The 13,402-nt window shown below is 50.1% G+C and overlaps 1 protein-coding gene across 1 annotated transcript; it reads left to right on the top strand.

Annotated features, from left to right (window-relative positions):
* Positions 1-750: 750 nt before the first annotated feature.
* Positions 751-8,546, top strand: LOC109870442 (transmembrane protein 100). The gene is made up of 2 exons (XM_020460952.2): positions 751-1,166; positions 5,948-8,546. Exon 2 carries the CDS (start codon positions 5,985-5,987, stop codon positions 6,468-6,470), a length of 486 nt encoding a protein of 161 aa, XP_020316541.1. The 5' UTR covers positions 751-1,166; positions 5,948-5,984; the 3' UTR covers positions 6,471-8,546.
* The last annotated feature ends 4,856 nt before the right edge of the window (positions 8,547-13,402 follow it).

The raw sequence follows: 13,402 nt of genomic DNA, 5'->3' as shown, positions 1-13,402 counted from the left end.
CACAGACACAGACACAGACACACACAGACACAGACACAGACACACACACACACAGACACACACACACACACACACACACACACACACACACACACACACACAGACACACACACAGACACAGACACAGACACACACACACACACACACACACACACACACACACACACACACACACACACACACACACACAGACACACACACAGACACAGACACACACACACACACACACACACACACACACACACACACACACACACACACACACACACAGACACAGACACACACACACAGAGAACCATTACATGCTAGGGTTACCAGCCCGTATACAAACTTGGTGTAAAGGCCATACCTTAGTTGGCATACAAAGCATAGGCAGTGTCATGGGTGAGTCTTGACACATTGAAACACAAGTAGAAATGAACAACATAGATGAGACAACGCATTATATCATAACAGTAGACTTTTAAATGGTTGAGGTTATGTGATATAAGCTACTGGTAAAACAATGAAGAAGAACGTAATTGTTGTTTGAATACATAATTAGATGTGATGCTATGGGTCATTAACACATTGAAATTGCGTTTGCTGTATACTTTGAAATAAATAATAATAGACTTAGCAGTTTTATCAGTTCAGCTGTGTCCCTGTCTTCCCGAGTGGGAAGGGTTAAAAGTTTCCTTGCTCGTTTACTAGGTGAGGGGGAGAGGAGAGCCGTGTCTCACAGCCCCTCCCCTCTTTAGCTATTGATATCCCCAGCATGATTCTCCAAGACGTTGTAGACCAGATCATGGAAAAGAGACACAGCTTTCTAGACATGACTGCGCTCGTTTAGAACATCCGCTCCCTGCACCGTACACGGACACCGTACAGAGAGATTAGAAGTGAGTGAAATAAACGCTGCTAGGCTATATAATATATCTAATTCTGGGAAAACCTCTGCGCATATAACACATTTCCATGCGCTCGTGTGAAAGATAAACAGGAGAGTCGTATATTATATTTGTATTTGGAGGGGAAAAAACTAACTAATAATGGTCAAAAAACGAACGGATGACATGACAGACAACTTCAAGAACGAGATGAGAGTGAACAGGCTTACGGTCGCATTCCGTTACTCCAAAGACGCACTCGAGAACGTCAGAGAATGAAAAGAGCTCCAGAATACAGTAAGTTTAACTGATTTATTTGACTTTAATGGTGACATTCACAGTTATTACTTGCATTGAATATCATATCCCTGAAACTACAATATGTGCATGGGTTAGGTGTCAAATATGGGAACAGTCGGCATCTAAATGTTGATAAAGAGATTCATTTTTATCGACAGACCCCCAAAAAATCTCCATAACGCGCGTGCTCGAGCAAGACTTCGATATATTGCATCGCATCTCAGTGGACATCGACAGAGAAGTTAAGGGTTGATGACATATGCTACATCATAGATATTTTTAATGGATTTTAACATCTTCCATTTCATCATTAGAGCAGACTGTTCATGAAATTGACCGGCTCTGGTTTCACGGAGGTCGCCTAACGTTGCCCGCAGTTCTCCGGGGAATTTGACAGTTATGTTGCACATTGTAAAGGCCTCAAGTTCAACTGCCAACGATGCATCCGGTGGAAATATTACTGCCAGGGCATAAGGCTATGCATAGGCACAGAGACAGGCCTAGACCTGGCCATTCTGCCACCCTAGGCGAGACACACAAAAAAATCCCGCCCTCCTATACTTAGAATAGTCCCAGTAAGCAAAATGACGTTGAAAAGACATCTAAAATACATATTTTTCCAGACATTGAAGTTAGGTTCATTTTAGGATCTGAATGAAAGGTGAAAATACGTATTTTACCGAAGTTTAAAATGCATTCCGTTATAAGGTTCATTTTCGGTTCTGAATGAAAGTTGAAGATAAAGGTCATTAGAGTAAAGTAGTGTACAATACAGTACATTATACTCTAATACTCCACTGTGCTGTACTATTGTACTGTACTGAACTATACTTAACTTCTATTTACTGTACTGTTTAAGTTTAATTTATTTGCACCAAAAAAAAACAAGTGATAAAACAAAAATACATATACATTTTTTTTGCTGTAGTATAGAGTTAGGAAGCAAGCCTGATAAACCAAACCACTAATCTTTCTGATGACACCAGCCGATTTCATCACTTTGCTGCAGACAAATTGAACATGATCTTTACAGGAAAACTTTTCATCAATTAGAAAGCAAAGGAATCTAGTGGATGTGACCCCCAATTGAGATTCTGGCTCTTTTTTTATTTTATTTTTTACAATATATCTTATTCTTACTAGTGAAAATAATGCAATTTGATTTTTTTGTTTTTACATTTAAAGATCATTTGTTAATCTGGAACCATTCAGAAAATTCAGAGTTGGCTTCATTAATTAGTGAATCAATCAATTGGTATCATCAGCAAAGAAAATATTAAGTGATATAGATTAGGAATAACAAAGGTCCAATTATCCAACCCTGTGGGACGCCACAGAATATCTTGGCCCTTGCAGATGCACATATGATTGCATAAAAAAATTGTTCTCTATCATAAACATAACTATATAACCAATTATATATATAATCATGAAAACCATAATAATGCAATCATGATAAATCTAAAAACATGACAAGAGTGTATTTTTTTTACCTTTATTTAACTAGGCAAGTCAGTTAAGAACAAATTCTTATTTTCAATGACAGCCTAGGAACAGTGGGTTAACTGCCTGTTCAGGGGCAGAACGACAGATTTGTACCTTGTCAGCTTGGGGGTTTGAACTTGCAACCTTCTGGTTACTAGTTCAACGCTCTAACCACTAGGCTACCCTGCCGCCATATAGAGTGGTTGGGTTAAACGCGGAAGACACAGTTGAATAGATTCAGTTGGACAACTGACAAGGTTTCCCTTTTCCTTTCACTTAGCTTTCCCTTTTATTATTGTTCAGGACTGTAAAGATTGTATCCACAAGTTGCAAAAGAGACAGAGTTGGCTGTGGAGTAGTTTTTATGAAAACCACATTGGTGAGCAATCCAAATAAAATAAAATGTATTTGTCACATGCGCCGAATACAAGAGGTGTAGGTAGACCTGTGAAATGCATACTCACAAGCCCTTCACCAACAATGCAGATTTAAGAAAAAATACATACATTTTTTTTTGTAAAAAATAAAGTAACGAATAATTAAAGAGCAGCAGTAAAATAACAATAGCATGGCTATATACAGGGGGTACCGGTACAGAGTCAATGTGCGGGGGCACCGGTTAGTGGAGGTAAATGAGGTGATATATACATGTGGGTAGAGTTATTAAAGTGACTTATGCATAGATAATAACAGAGATAACAGCAGTGTAAAAGAGGGGGGAGGGGGGGGGGGGCAATGCAAGTAGTCTGGGTTTTCACTTTGACCTGTAACTGTCTGTAAACATGCCATATTCATATCGAAGGCCATTTGTTATTTGATGGGGAGCCATTTTAGATTAGGCTATTTGATCAGAGAAACGATGTAAAAGATGTCTGTCTCATGACATTGTCGCACATTTCTATCTCCACTCCAGCCTGTAGGCTACAGAAAAGGCCATATACTCGTTATGTTCCTTAATTCTTTTGATGGAACTTTGGTGGAGCGTCACAGCGGTGCGTCTCTCCAACAGCACTCTGGAGAGGCGCGCTCAGCATGCACAAGCAAAATATTTCATACCCCTACTTTTGACAATGTGGGCACTGCTTATCACAATGCTTATCAGCGCTCACCTAAATAGCCCATATGCTACTGGGTGAGAGAAATTGTCATTCTTTCTGGGCATACAGTGCATTTGAAAAGTATTCAGTCCCCTTGGCTTTTTACTCATTTTGTTACGTTACAGCCTTATTCTAAAATTGATTAAAATGTTATTTTTCCTCATCTATCTACACATAATACCAATAATGACAAAGCAAAAACAGTTGTTGTTTTTAAAAAATGTGTGTAGATTTATATTTAAAAAATATATTTTTTAAATTAACATAAGTATTCAGGCCCTTCGCTCATTATTTTGTTGAAGCACCTTTGGCAGCAATTACAGCCTTTAGTGTTCCTGGGTATGACGGCACAAGCTTGACACACCTTAATTTGTGGAGTTTCTCCCATTCTCAAGCTTTGTTTCAGGTTGGATGGGGAGCATCGCTGCACAGCTATTTTCAGGTCTCTCCAGAGATGTTCGATCGGATTCAAGTCCAGGCTCTGGCTAGGCCACTCAAGGACATTCAGAGACTTGTCCTGAAGCCACTCCTGCATTGTCCTGGCTGTGTGCTTAGGGTCGTTGGCCTGTTGGGAGATGAACCTTTGCCCCAGTCTGAGGTCCTGAGCGCTCTGGAGCAGGTTTTCATCAAGGATCTCTCTGTAATGTGTTCCATTTATCTTTCCCTCGATCCTGACTAGTCTTCCAGTCCCTGTCGCTGAACAACATCCCCACAGCATGATGCTGCCACGACCATGCTTCACCGTAGGGACGGTGCCAGGTTTCCTCCAGACGTGACACTTGGCATTCAGGCCAAAGAGTTCAATCTTGGTTTAATCAGACCAGAGAATCTTGTTTCTCATGGTATGAGAGTCCTTTAGGTGCCTTTTGGCAAACTCCATGCAGGCTGTCATGTGCCATTTACTGAGGAGTGGCTTCCGTCTGGCCACTCTACCATAAAGGCCTGATTGGTGGAGTGCTGCAGAGATGGTTGTCCTTCTGAAAGGTTCTCCCATCTCCACAGAGGAACTTTGGGTTCTTGGTCACCTCCCTGACCAAAGCCCTTCTCCCCCAGTTGCTCAGTTTGGCTGGGCAGACAGCTCTAGGAAGAGTCTTAGTGGTTCTAAACTTCTTCCAAATACAGTATTTGTCTTGTCCAGAAGGGATAGAGCAGTGTGCAGTGTGATGGCGATTGCATTATCTGTGGACCTGTTGAGGCAGTACGCAAATTGAAGTGGGTCTATGTTGTCAGGTAAGGTAGAGGTGATATGATCATTGACTAGTCTCTCAAAGCACTTCATGATGACAGAAGCGAGTGCTACGGCATCTATGCCTCGACACAATCTTGTCTCGGAGCTCTATGGAAAATTCCTTCGACCTCACGGCTTGGTTTTTGCTCTGACATGCACTGTCAACTGTCGGACGTTATATAGACAGGTGTGTGCCTTTCCAAATTATGTCCCATCAATTGAATTCCAATCAAGTTATAGAAACATCTCAAGGATGATCAATAGAAACAGGATGCATCTGAGCTTAATTTTGAGTCTCATAGCAAAGGGTCTGAATACCGAAGGTATTAATAAGATATTATTATTATTATTTTATTTTTATTTTTTATGTATAAAAACCTGTCTTTGTTATTATGGGGTATCGTGTGTAGATTAATGAGGAGAATATACTTTTTGTAATCGATTTTAGAATAAGTCTGAAACGTAACAAAATGTGGAAAAAAGGAAGGGTTTTGAATACTTTCCGAATGCACTGTAATTATGTGAGGTTTTATGTATTGTTGGAGGTGCGTCTTGGTCAGTTTAGCTTGGAAAATGCCTCCCTTGTCAAGCAGCTGCTATAGGCAGCCGCTATAGGCAGCCGCTATAGGCAGCCGCTATAGGCAGCCGCTATAGGCAGCCGCTATAGGCAGCCGCTATAGGCAGCCGCTATAGGCAGCCGCTATAGGCAGCCGCTATTGGCCGCCGCTATAGGCCGCCGCTATAGGCCGCCGCTATAGGCCGCCGCTATAGGCAGCCGCTATAGGCCGCCGCTATAGGCAGCCGCTATAGGCCGCCGCTATAGGCGGCCTTCAATTAATTTCAATGTGCACAGGCTTCAATTCAGTAATTGTGCTCTGTTCACATCCTTTATAGTTGTTTTCATAAAGTGTTTTCTGGGTTCTCTGTTTTGGTTTCAATATGACTAAAATGTATTTTTCTCTCTGTAGGCCACACAGATTGACAGGTTGACCACTGAAAGTCAAGATGGCCCACCTTTTCCTAGCCAGCAAAATCTCTATTCCAGATGACTCTCTCAATAAAAATGCACCGAAAGTCCCCAAAAGCGCCATGAAAATGCTCACATCTACCTCTGAGAAAGTCACTACAGAGAAATCCAACAACAACAACCACAACAAGAAGGACCGTAGCGTTGTTGTGACGACCATCCCATTAATCAACGAGGTGCAGCTGACAGCGGCCACTGGCGGGGCAGAGATGTCGTGCTACCGGTGCACCGTGCCATTTGGCGTGGTGGTCCTTATCGCCGGTATTGTGGTAACGGCCGTGGCGTACACGTTCAACTCCCACGGCTCCACCATCTCGGTGCTGGGGCTGGTTCTGCTGTCGGCTGGGCTAGCCCTCCTGGGGTCCAGTGCTGTCTGCTGGAGGGTCCGGCTTGGGAGGAAGAAGGACCGGAGGAGGGAGAGTCAGACGGCCCTCATGGCCAACCATGGACTATGCGTGGTCTGAGCCCTGAGGGAAGAGAGGGACTGTTAAAGTTTGAAGTTTCAACTATTTGTAGTCAAGGTGCCGCTGTGGCCTGAGGGGACGACATGGACAGTGGAACAGTGGGACTGTTAAATGGAACAATTTGAAGTTTGAACAAAAAGGTATCGAATGACAAGAGACTGGAGAGAGTTGAGGGACGTCTGAGCTGGTTGGGTATGATGGACTCACACATTATCAAAAACAGATGCTTAGCTGAAGGACTAGAATGGGCTAGAAAGTCTAGCTGCTTTGTAGGTGAGATACTATCCGGAGGGACTATATGCCTAGAAAGCAGGAGTTGGAACTGAAATTAATTTCCAAATGTTGACCCATATTTTTTTCATTCTGTTCCGCTGTTACGACCAGCAAAATAAAGTTCTGAACTGGTTCGAACCCCCAAAAAGTACAGTTTTATATTGTTCCGTTCTGTTCCTTCAAATCAACAGTTGTCTACATTTAGCTCATTAAATGACTTTACCAATCAGTGTGGATAGGGCAGGCAAGCTAGGTGACAAACAAGTGGCGTAAGATGCGACTGAAATATTGCGGAGAGAGCGACAGAGGGTTGAGGAAGAGGCTTGAAGTGCTAGGCATCTTGTTATGACATGCATGATCTGAATTTAGGTCCACAGAATTATACCTATGAGGAGCGGCTTCTATGGAGGAACATTGAATGTCGTTTGAGCTAGTTAGCTAACAAGTTTGAGCTAGCTATCTAACAAGCTTGTGTATGCACCAGAATTTAAAAAAATAAGTCTTACCTTTTTGTAGTTAATAAATCCAATGTGAAACGTGATAACTAGGCATTTAGTATCTAGCATTGAACAAGTTCATCCATTCTTCTCTAACGGATTAAAAATCTCTCTCCCTATCTTCTGAATTCCGCTTGTAATGTCAGTCAGTAGCCTATGCTAACGTCAGTACAGAAGCCTATGCTTCGGAGGGGGGAGGGGCAGATAGCCTAAACACACACACACACATTTTCAGTTTGCAGGCAGACACTGGAATAGGTTTCTGAGTGACAGAGTGAGGGCTTTGCATAGGTGCTTTGTTGTGTTTAGATAAAAAAATAATTAAATGCTTGGAACATAAAATAACGTTATTAACCGGTTCCCATGCTTTTAAAATAACTGTTCTGTTCCAGAACAGTATGGATCCCTTTCATTCCTGGTTCTGTTTCTGTTCCTTGTAAAATTACGTTATTTTCCGTTTTTTCGGTTCTGTTCCCTGAACCGGTTCCAACCCCTGCTAGAAAGACTAGCTGTTCTGTAGCTAAAATACTATCTGAAATTCTGGTGGTTTGTTCTCCCTGGACATTTGAAAAGACCAGGATCAAGATCATGGAGGTAAATAGGGAGTATCCAAAGATGAGTTATTGGAAAGTAAGGATGAAGTAGGGTGAAGTTGCCCCTAGATTCTAATCTTGAGTCATTTTTGCATTTTCCTCACTAATGGTTAAGGTTAGATTTGGGGAGGAGAAGCTGATCCTAGATCTGTACCTAGGAGAAACTTCATCCTGGAGCAGAGTATTGTATTGTTAGACGGTGGACCATGATTCTCCATTCTACTATTCTCATGCACATCACGTGATGTATCTGTGACTCTATTGCTGCTCTGTTGATGTTTCAAGTGAACATTTAATAGGTACTTAATGTTATGTTTTAGATAAGTAGTAGACTGGCTGACTTTTCACGGTCAAAGCTCACTATGACAACGTAAAGTGAACTTGTAGGAAGTGATTGCCTAATGAAGTCAAAGTATCTCTCTCAAGTTCGATACGCACAGGTTTTAATGCTTCCCTTTAAAACAGTGCTCATCATTTTAAATAACAATACAATATACCTTTGTAACTGCCTAGTATGCATACAATTGATTCAATTAATACATGTTGTGCCAAATGTGCAGTTTTTCATTGTTAGACCAGAGCTGTGGCTAAGCAAGTTGTGGTTTCATTGAAAATTGTTAACAAATATAGCATTGTACTCTGGTAAAGTTGTATTTTATCCATTGACATATATTTGGAATATTTGTGCCAATAAACTTAAGACACAAAATGTATGTGCCAATCATCAATCAATCAATTAACCAATCAAATTATATTTTATTTGGATGTCTCTTTTAACAAAAAGCTGGACAGTGGGGGAGGGGGCTGGACAGTAGGGAAGTGGGAAGGGCTGGAAAGTAGGGGAGGGGGAGTGGGAAGGGACTGGGGAGTGGGAAGGGACTGGACAGTGGGGGAGGGGGCTGGACAGTAGGGAAGTGGGAAGGGCTGGATGGTGGGGAAGTGGGAGGGGCTGGACAGTGGGGGAGTCGGAGGGAGCTGGACAGTGGGGGAGTGGGAGGGGCTGGACAGTGGGGGAGTGGGAGGGGCTGGACAGTGGGGAAGTCGGAGGGAGCTGGACAGTGGGGGAGTGGGAGGAGCTGGACAGTGGGGGAGTGGGAGGGGCTGGACAGTGGGAGCTGGACAGTGGGGGAGGGGGCTGGACAGTAGGGAAGTGGGAAGGGCTGGAAAGTAGTGGAGGGGGCTGGACAGTGGGAAAGGCTGGAAAGTAGGGGAGGGGGCTGGACAGTGGGGGAGTGGGAGGTGTCTGGACAGTGGGGAAGGGGGCTGGACAGTGGGGGAGTGGGAGGGGACTGGACAGTGGGGGAGGGGGAGGGGGCTGGACAGTGGGTTAGTGGGAGGGGACTGGACAGTGGGTTAGTGGGAGGGGGCTGGACAGTGGGGAAGTGGGAGGGGGCTGGACAGTGGGGGAGTCGGAGGGAGCTGGACAGTGAGGGAGTGGGAGGGGCTGGACAGTGGGGGAGTCGGAGGGAGCTGGACAGTGGGGGAGTGGGAGGGGTTGGACAGTGGGGGAGTGGGAGGGGCTGGACAGTGGGGGAGTCGGAGGGAGCTGGACAGTGGGGGAGTGGGAGGGGCTGGACAGTGGGGGGGTGGGAGGGGCTGGACAGTGGGGGAGTGGGTGGGGCTGGACAGTGGGGGAGTGGGAGGGGACTGGACAGTGGGGAAGGGGACTGGACAGTGGGGGAGTGGGAGGGGACTGGACAGTGGGAAAGGCTGGAAAGTAGGGGAGGGGGCTGGACAGTGGGGGAGTGGGAGGTGTCTGGACAGTGGGGAAGGGGACTGGACAGTGGGGGAGTGAGGGGCTGGACAGTGGGGGAGTCGGAGGGAGCTGGACAGTGGGGGAGTGGGAGGGGCTGGACAGTGGGGGGGTGGGAGGGGCTGGACAGTGGGGGAGTGGGTGGGGCTGGACAGTGGGGGAGTGGGAGGGGACTGGACAGTGGGGAAGGGGACTGGACAGTGGGGGAGTGGGAGGGGACTGGACAGTGGGAAAGGCTGGAAAGTAGGGGAGGGGGCTGGACAGTGGGGGAGTGGGAGGTGTCTGGACAGTGGGGAAGGGGACTGGACAGTGGGGGAGTGGGAGGCGACTGGACAGTGCCGGAGGGCGCTGGACCGTGAGGAGGGGAAGGGGGCTGGACAGTAGGGGAGGTGGGGGCTGGACAGTGGGGGAGTAGAAGGGTGCTGGACAGTGGGGGAGTAGAAGGAGGCTGGACAGTGGGGGAGTGGGAGGGGACTGGACAGTGGGGGAGTGGGAGGAAGCTGGACAGTAGGGGAGTGGGAGGGGACTGGACAGTGGGGGAGTGGGAGGGAGCTGGACAGTGGGGGAGGGGGCTGGACAGTGAGGAGGGCAAGGTGGCTGGACAGTAGGGGAGGAGGGCGCTGGACAGTGGGGGAGTAGAAGGGCGCTGGACAGTGGGGGAGTAGAAGGAGTCTGGACAATGGGGGAGTGGGAGGGGACTGGACAGTGGGGGAGTGGGAGGAAGCTGGACAGTAGGGGAGTGGGAGGGGACTGGACAGTGGGGGAGTGGGAGGGAGCTGGACAGTGGGGGAGGGGGCTGGACACTAGGGAAGGGCTGGAGAGTAGGGGAGGGGGAGTGGGAAGGGACTGGGGAGTGGGAAGGTACTGGACAGTGGGGGAGTCGGAGGGAGCTGGACAGTGGGGTAGTGGAAGGGGCTGGACAGTGGGGGAGTCGGAGGGAGCTGGACAGTGGGGGAGTGGGAGGGGCTGGACAGTGGGGGAGTGGGGGGAGATGGACAGTGGGGGAGGGGGTTGGACATTAGGGAAGTGATAAGGGCTGGAAAGTAGTGGAGGGGGCTGGACAGTGGGAAAGTGGGAGGGGCTGGACAGTGGGGGAGTGGGAGGGGCTGGACAGTGGGGGAGTGGGAGGGGCTGTACAGTGGGAAAGTGGGAGGTGTTGGACAGTGGGGGAGTGGGAGGGGCTGGACAGTGAGGAAGTGGAAGGGTGCTGGACAGTGAGGGGGTTGGAGTGGGCTGGACAGTGGGGAGAGTAGGAGGGGCTGGAGGGTAGGGGAGGGGGCTGGACAGAGGGGGGGGGGCTGGACAGTGGGGGAGTGGGAGGGGGCTGGACAGTGGGGGGCTGGACAGAGCAGGGTTGGAGAGGGCTGGGCAGAGAGGGAGTGGAAGGGGTCTGGACAGTTGGGGAGTGGGTCAATTGAAAATTGTTAACAAATATAGCATTGTACTCTGGTTAAGTTGTATTTTACCCATTGACATATATTTGGAATATTTGTGCCAATAAACACAAAATCAACGTGCCAATAATCAATCAATCCTTTAACCAATCAAATCATATTTTATTTGGATATCCCTTTCTTTGGATATCCCTTCTGGAAAGTAGGGGAAGGGGCTGGACAGAGGGGGGGGGTTGGAGTTGGCTGGACAGAGTGGGAGGGGAAGGGGGCTGGACAGAGGGTGGGTTGGAGTGGGCTGGACAGAGTGGGAGTGGAAGGGGGCTGGACAGAGGGGGGGTTGGAGTGGGCTGGACAGAGTGGGAGTGGAAGGGGGCTGGACAGAGGGGGGTTGGAATGGGCTGGACAGAGTGGGAGTGGAAGGTGGCTGGACAGAGGGGGGGTTGGAGTGGGTTGGACAGTTGGGAGTGGAAGGGGGCTGGACAGTGGGGGGGTTTCAGTGGGTTGGACAGTTGGGAGGGGGCTGGGCGGTGGGGTAATGGGAGGGAGCTGGATAGTGGGGAGGGGGCTGGACAGTGGGGGAGTGGAAGGGGACCGAACATTGGGGGAGGGGGCTGGACAGTGGGGGAGTGGGAAGAAGCTGGACAGTAGGGGAGTGGAAGGGGGCTGGACAGTGGGGGAGGGGGCTGGACAGTGGGGAAGTGGGAGGGGACTGGACAGTGGGGGAGTGGGAGGGCACTGGACAGTGGGGGAGTGGGAGGTGGCTGGACAGTGGGGGAGGGGGCTGGACAGTGGGGAAGTGGGAGGGGACTGGACAGTGGGGGAGTGGGAGGGCACTGGACAGTGGGGGAGTGGGAGGTGGCTGGACAGTGGGGAAGGGGACTGGACAGTGGGGTAGTGGGAGGGGGCTGGACGGTGGGGAGGGGGAGGGGGCTGGACAGTGGGGAGGGGAAAGGGGCTGGACAGTAGGGGAGGAGGGGGCTGGACAGTGGGGAAGTGGGAGGGGACTGGACAGTGGGGGAGGGGGCTGGAAAGTGGGGGAGTGGGAGGGCACTGGACAGTGGGGTAGTGGGAGGGGGCTGGACGGTGGGGAGGGGGAGGGGGCTGGACAGTGGGGAGGGGAAAGGGGCTGGACAGTAGGGGAGGAGGGGGCTGGACAGTGGGGAAGTGGGAGGGGACTGGACAGTGGGGGAGGGGGCTGGAAAGTGGGGGAGTGGGAGGGCACTGGACAGTGGGGGAGTGGGAGGTGGCTGGACAGTGGGAAAGGGGACTGGACAGTAGGGGAGTGGAAAGGGGCTGGACATTGGGGGAGGGGGCTGGAAAGTGGGGGAGTGGGAGGGCACTGGACAGTGGGGGAGTGGGAGGGGGCTGGACAGTGGGGAAGTGGGAGGGGACTGGACAGTGGGGGAGGGGGCTGGAAAGTGGGGGAGAGGGAGGGCACTGGACAGTGGGGGAGTGGGAGGTGGCTGGACAGTGGGGAAGGGGACTGGACAGTAGGGGAGTGGAAGGGGGCTGGACATTGGGGGAGGGGGCTGGAAAGTGGGGGAGTGGGAGGGCACTGGACAGTGGGGGAGTGGGAGGTGGCTGGACAGTGGGGAAGGGGACTGGACAGTGGGGTAGTGGGAGGGGGCTGGACGGTGGGGAGGGGGAGGGGGCTGGACAGTGAGGGAGTGGGAGGGAGGGGACTGGACAGTGGGGGAGTGGAAGGGGGCCGGACAGTGGGGTGGGGAGGGTGGACAGTGGGGGAGTGGAAGGGGGCTGGACCGTAGAGGAGGGGGCTGGACAGTGGTGGAGTGGAAGGAGGCTGGACAGTGGGGGAATGGGAGGGGGCTGGACAGTGGGGGAGTGGGATGGGGCTGGACAGTGGGGGAGTGGGAGGGGTTGGACAGTGGGGGAATGGGAGGGGGCTGGACAGTGGGGGAGTGGGATGGGGCTGGACAGTGGGGGAGTGGGAGGGGTTGGACAGTGGGGGAGTAGGGGGGGCTAGACAGTGGGGGAGTGGGGGGGGGCTGGACATTGGGGGAGTGGAAGGAGGCTGGACAGTGGGGGAGTGGAAGGAGGCTGGACAGTGGGGGAGTGGAAGGAGTCTGGACAGTGGGGGAGTGGGAGGGGGCTGGACAATGGGTTAGTGGGAGGGGGCTGGACAATGGGTTAGTGGGAGGGGGCTGGACAGTGGGTTAGTAGGAGGGGGCTGGACAATGGGTTAGTGGGAGGGGGCTGGACAGTGGGTTAGTGGGAGGGGGCTGGACAATGGGTTAGTGGAGGGGGCTGGACAGTGGGGTAGTGGGAGTGGGCTGGACAGTGGGTTAGTGGGAGGGGGCTGGACAGTGGGTTAGTGGGGGGGCCTGGACAGTGGGGTTAGTGGGACGGGGCTGGACAATGGGTTAGTCGGAGGGGGCTGGACAGTGGGTTAGTGGGAGGTGGC

Source organism: Oncorhynchus kisutch, linkage group LG25 (assembly GCF_002021735.2).
Source record: "Oncorhynchus kisutch isolate 150728-3 linkage group LG25, Okis_V2, whole genome shotgun sequence".
NCBI classification, from domain to species: domain Eukaryota; kingdom Metazoa; phylum Chordata; class Actinopteri; order Salmoniformes; family Salmonidae; genus Oncorhynchus; species Oncorhynchus kisutch.
Note: the sequence above shows the minus strand (reverse complement) of the source record. Positions and strands in the feature narration are given on the sequence as shown.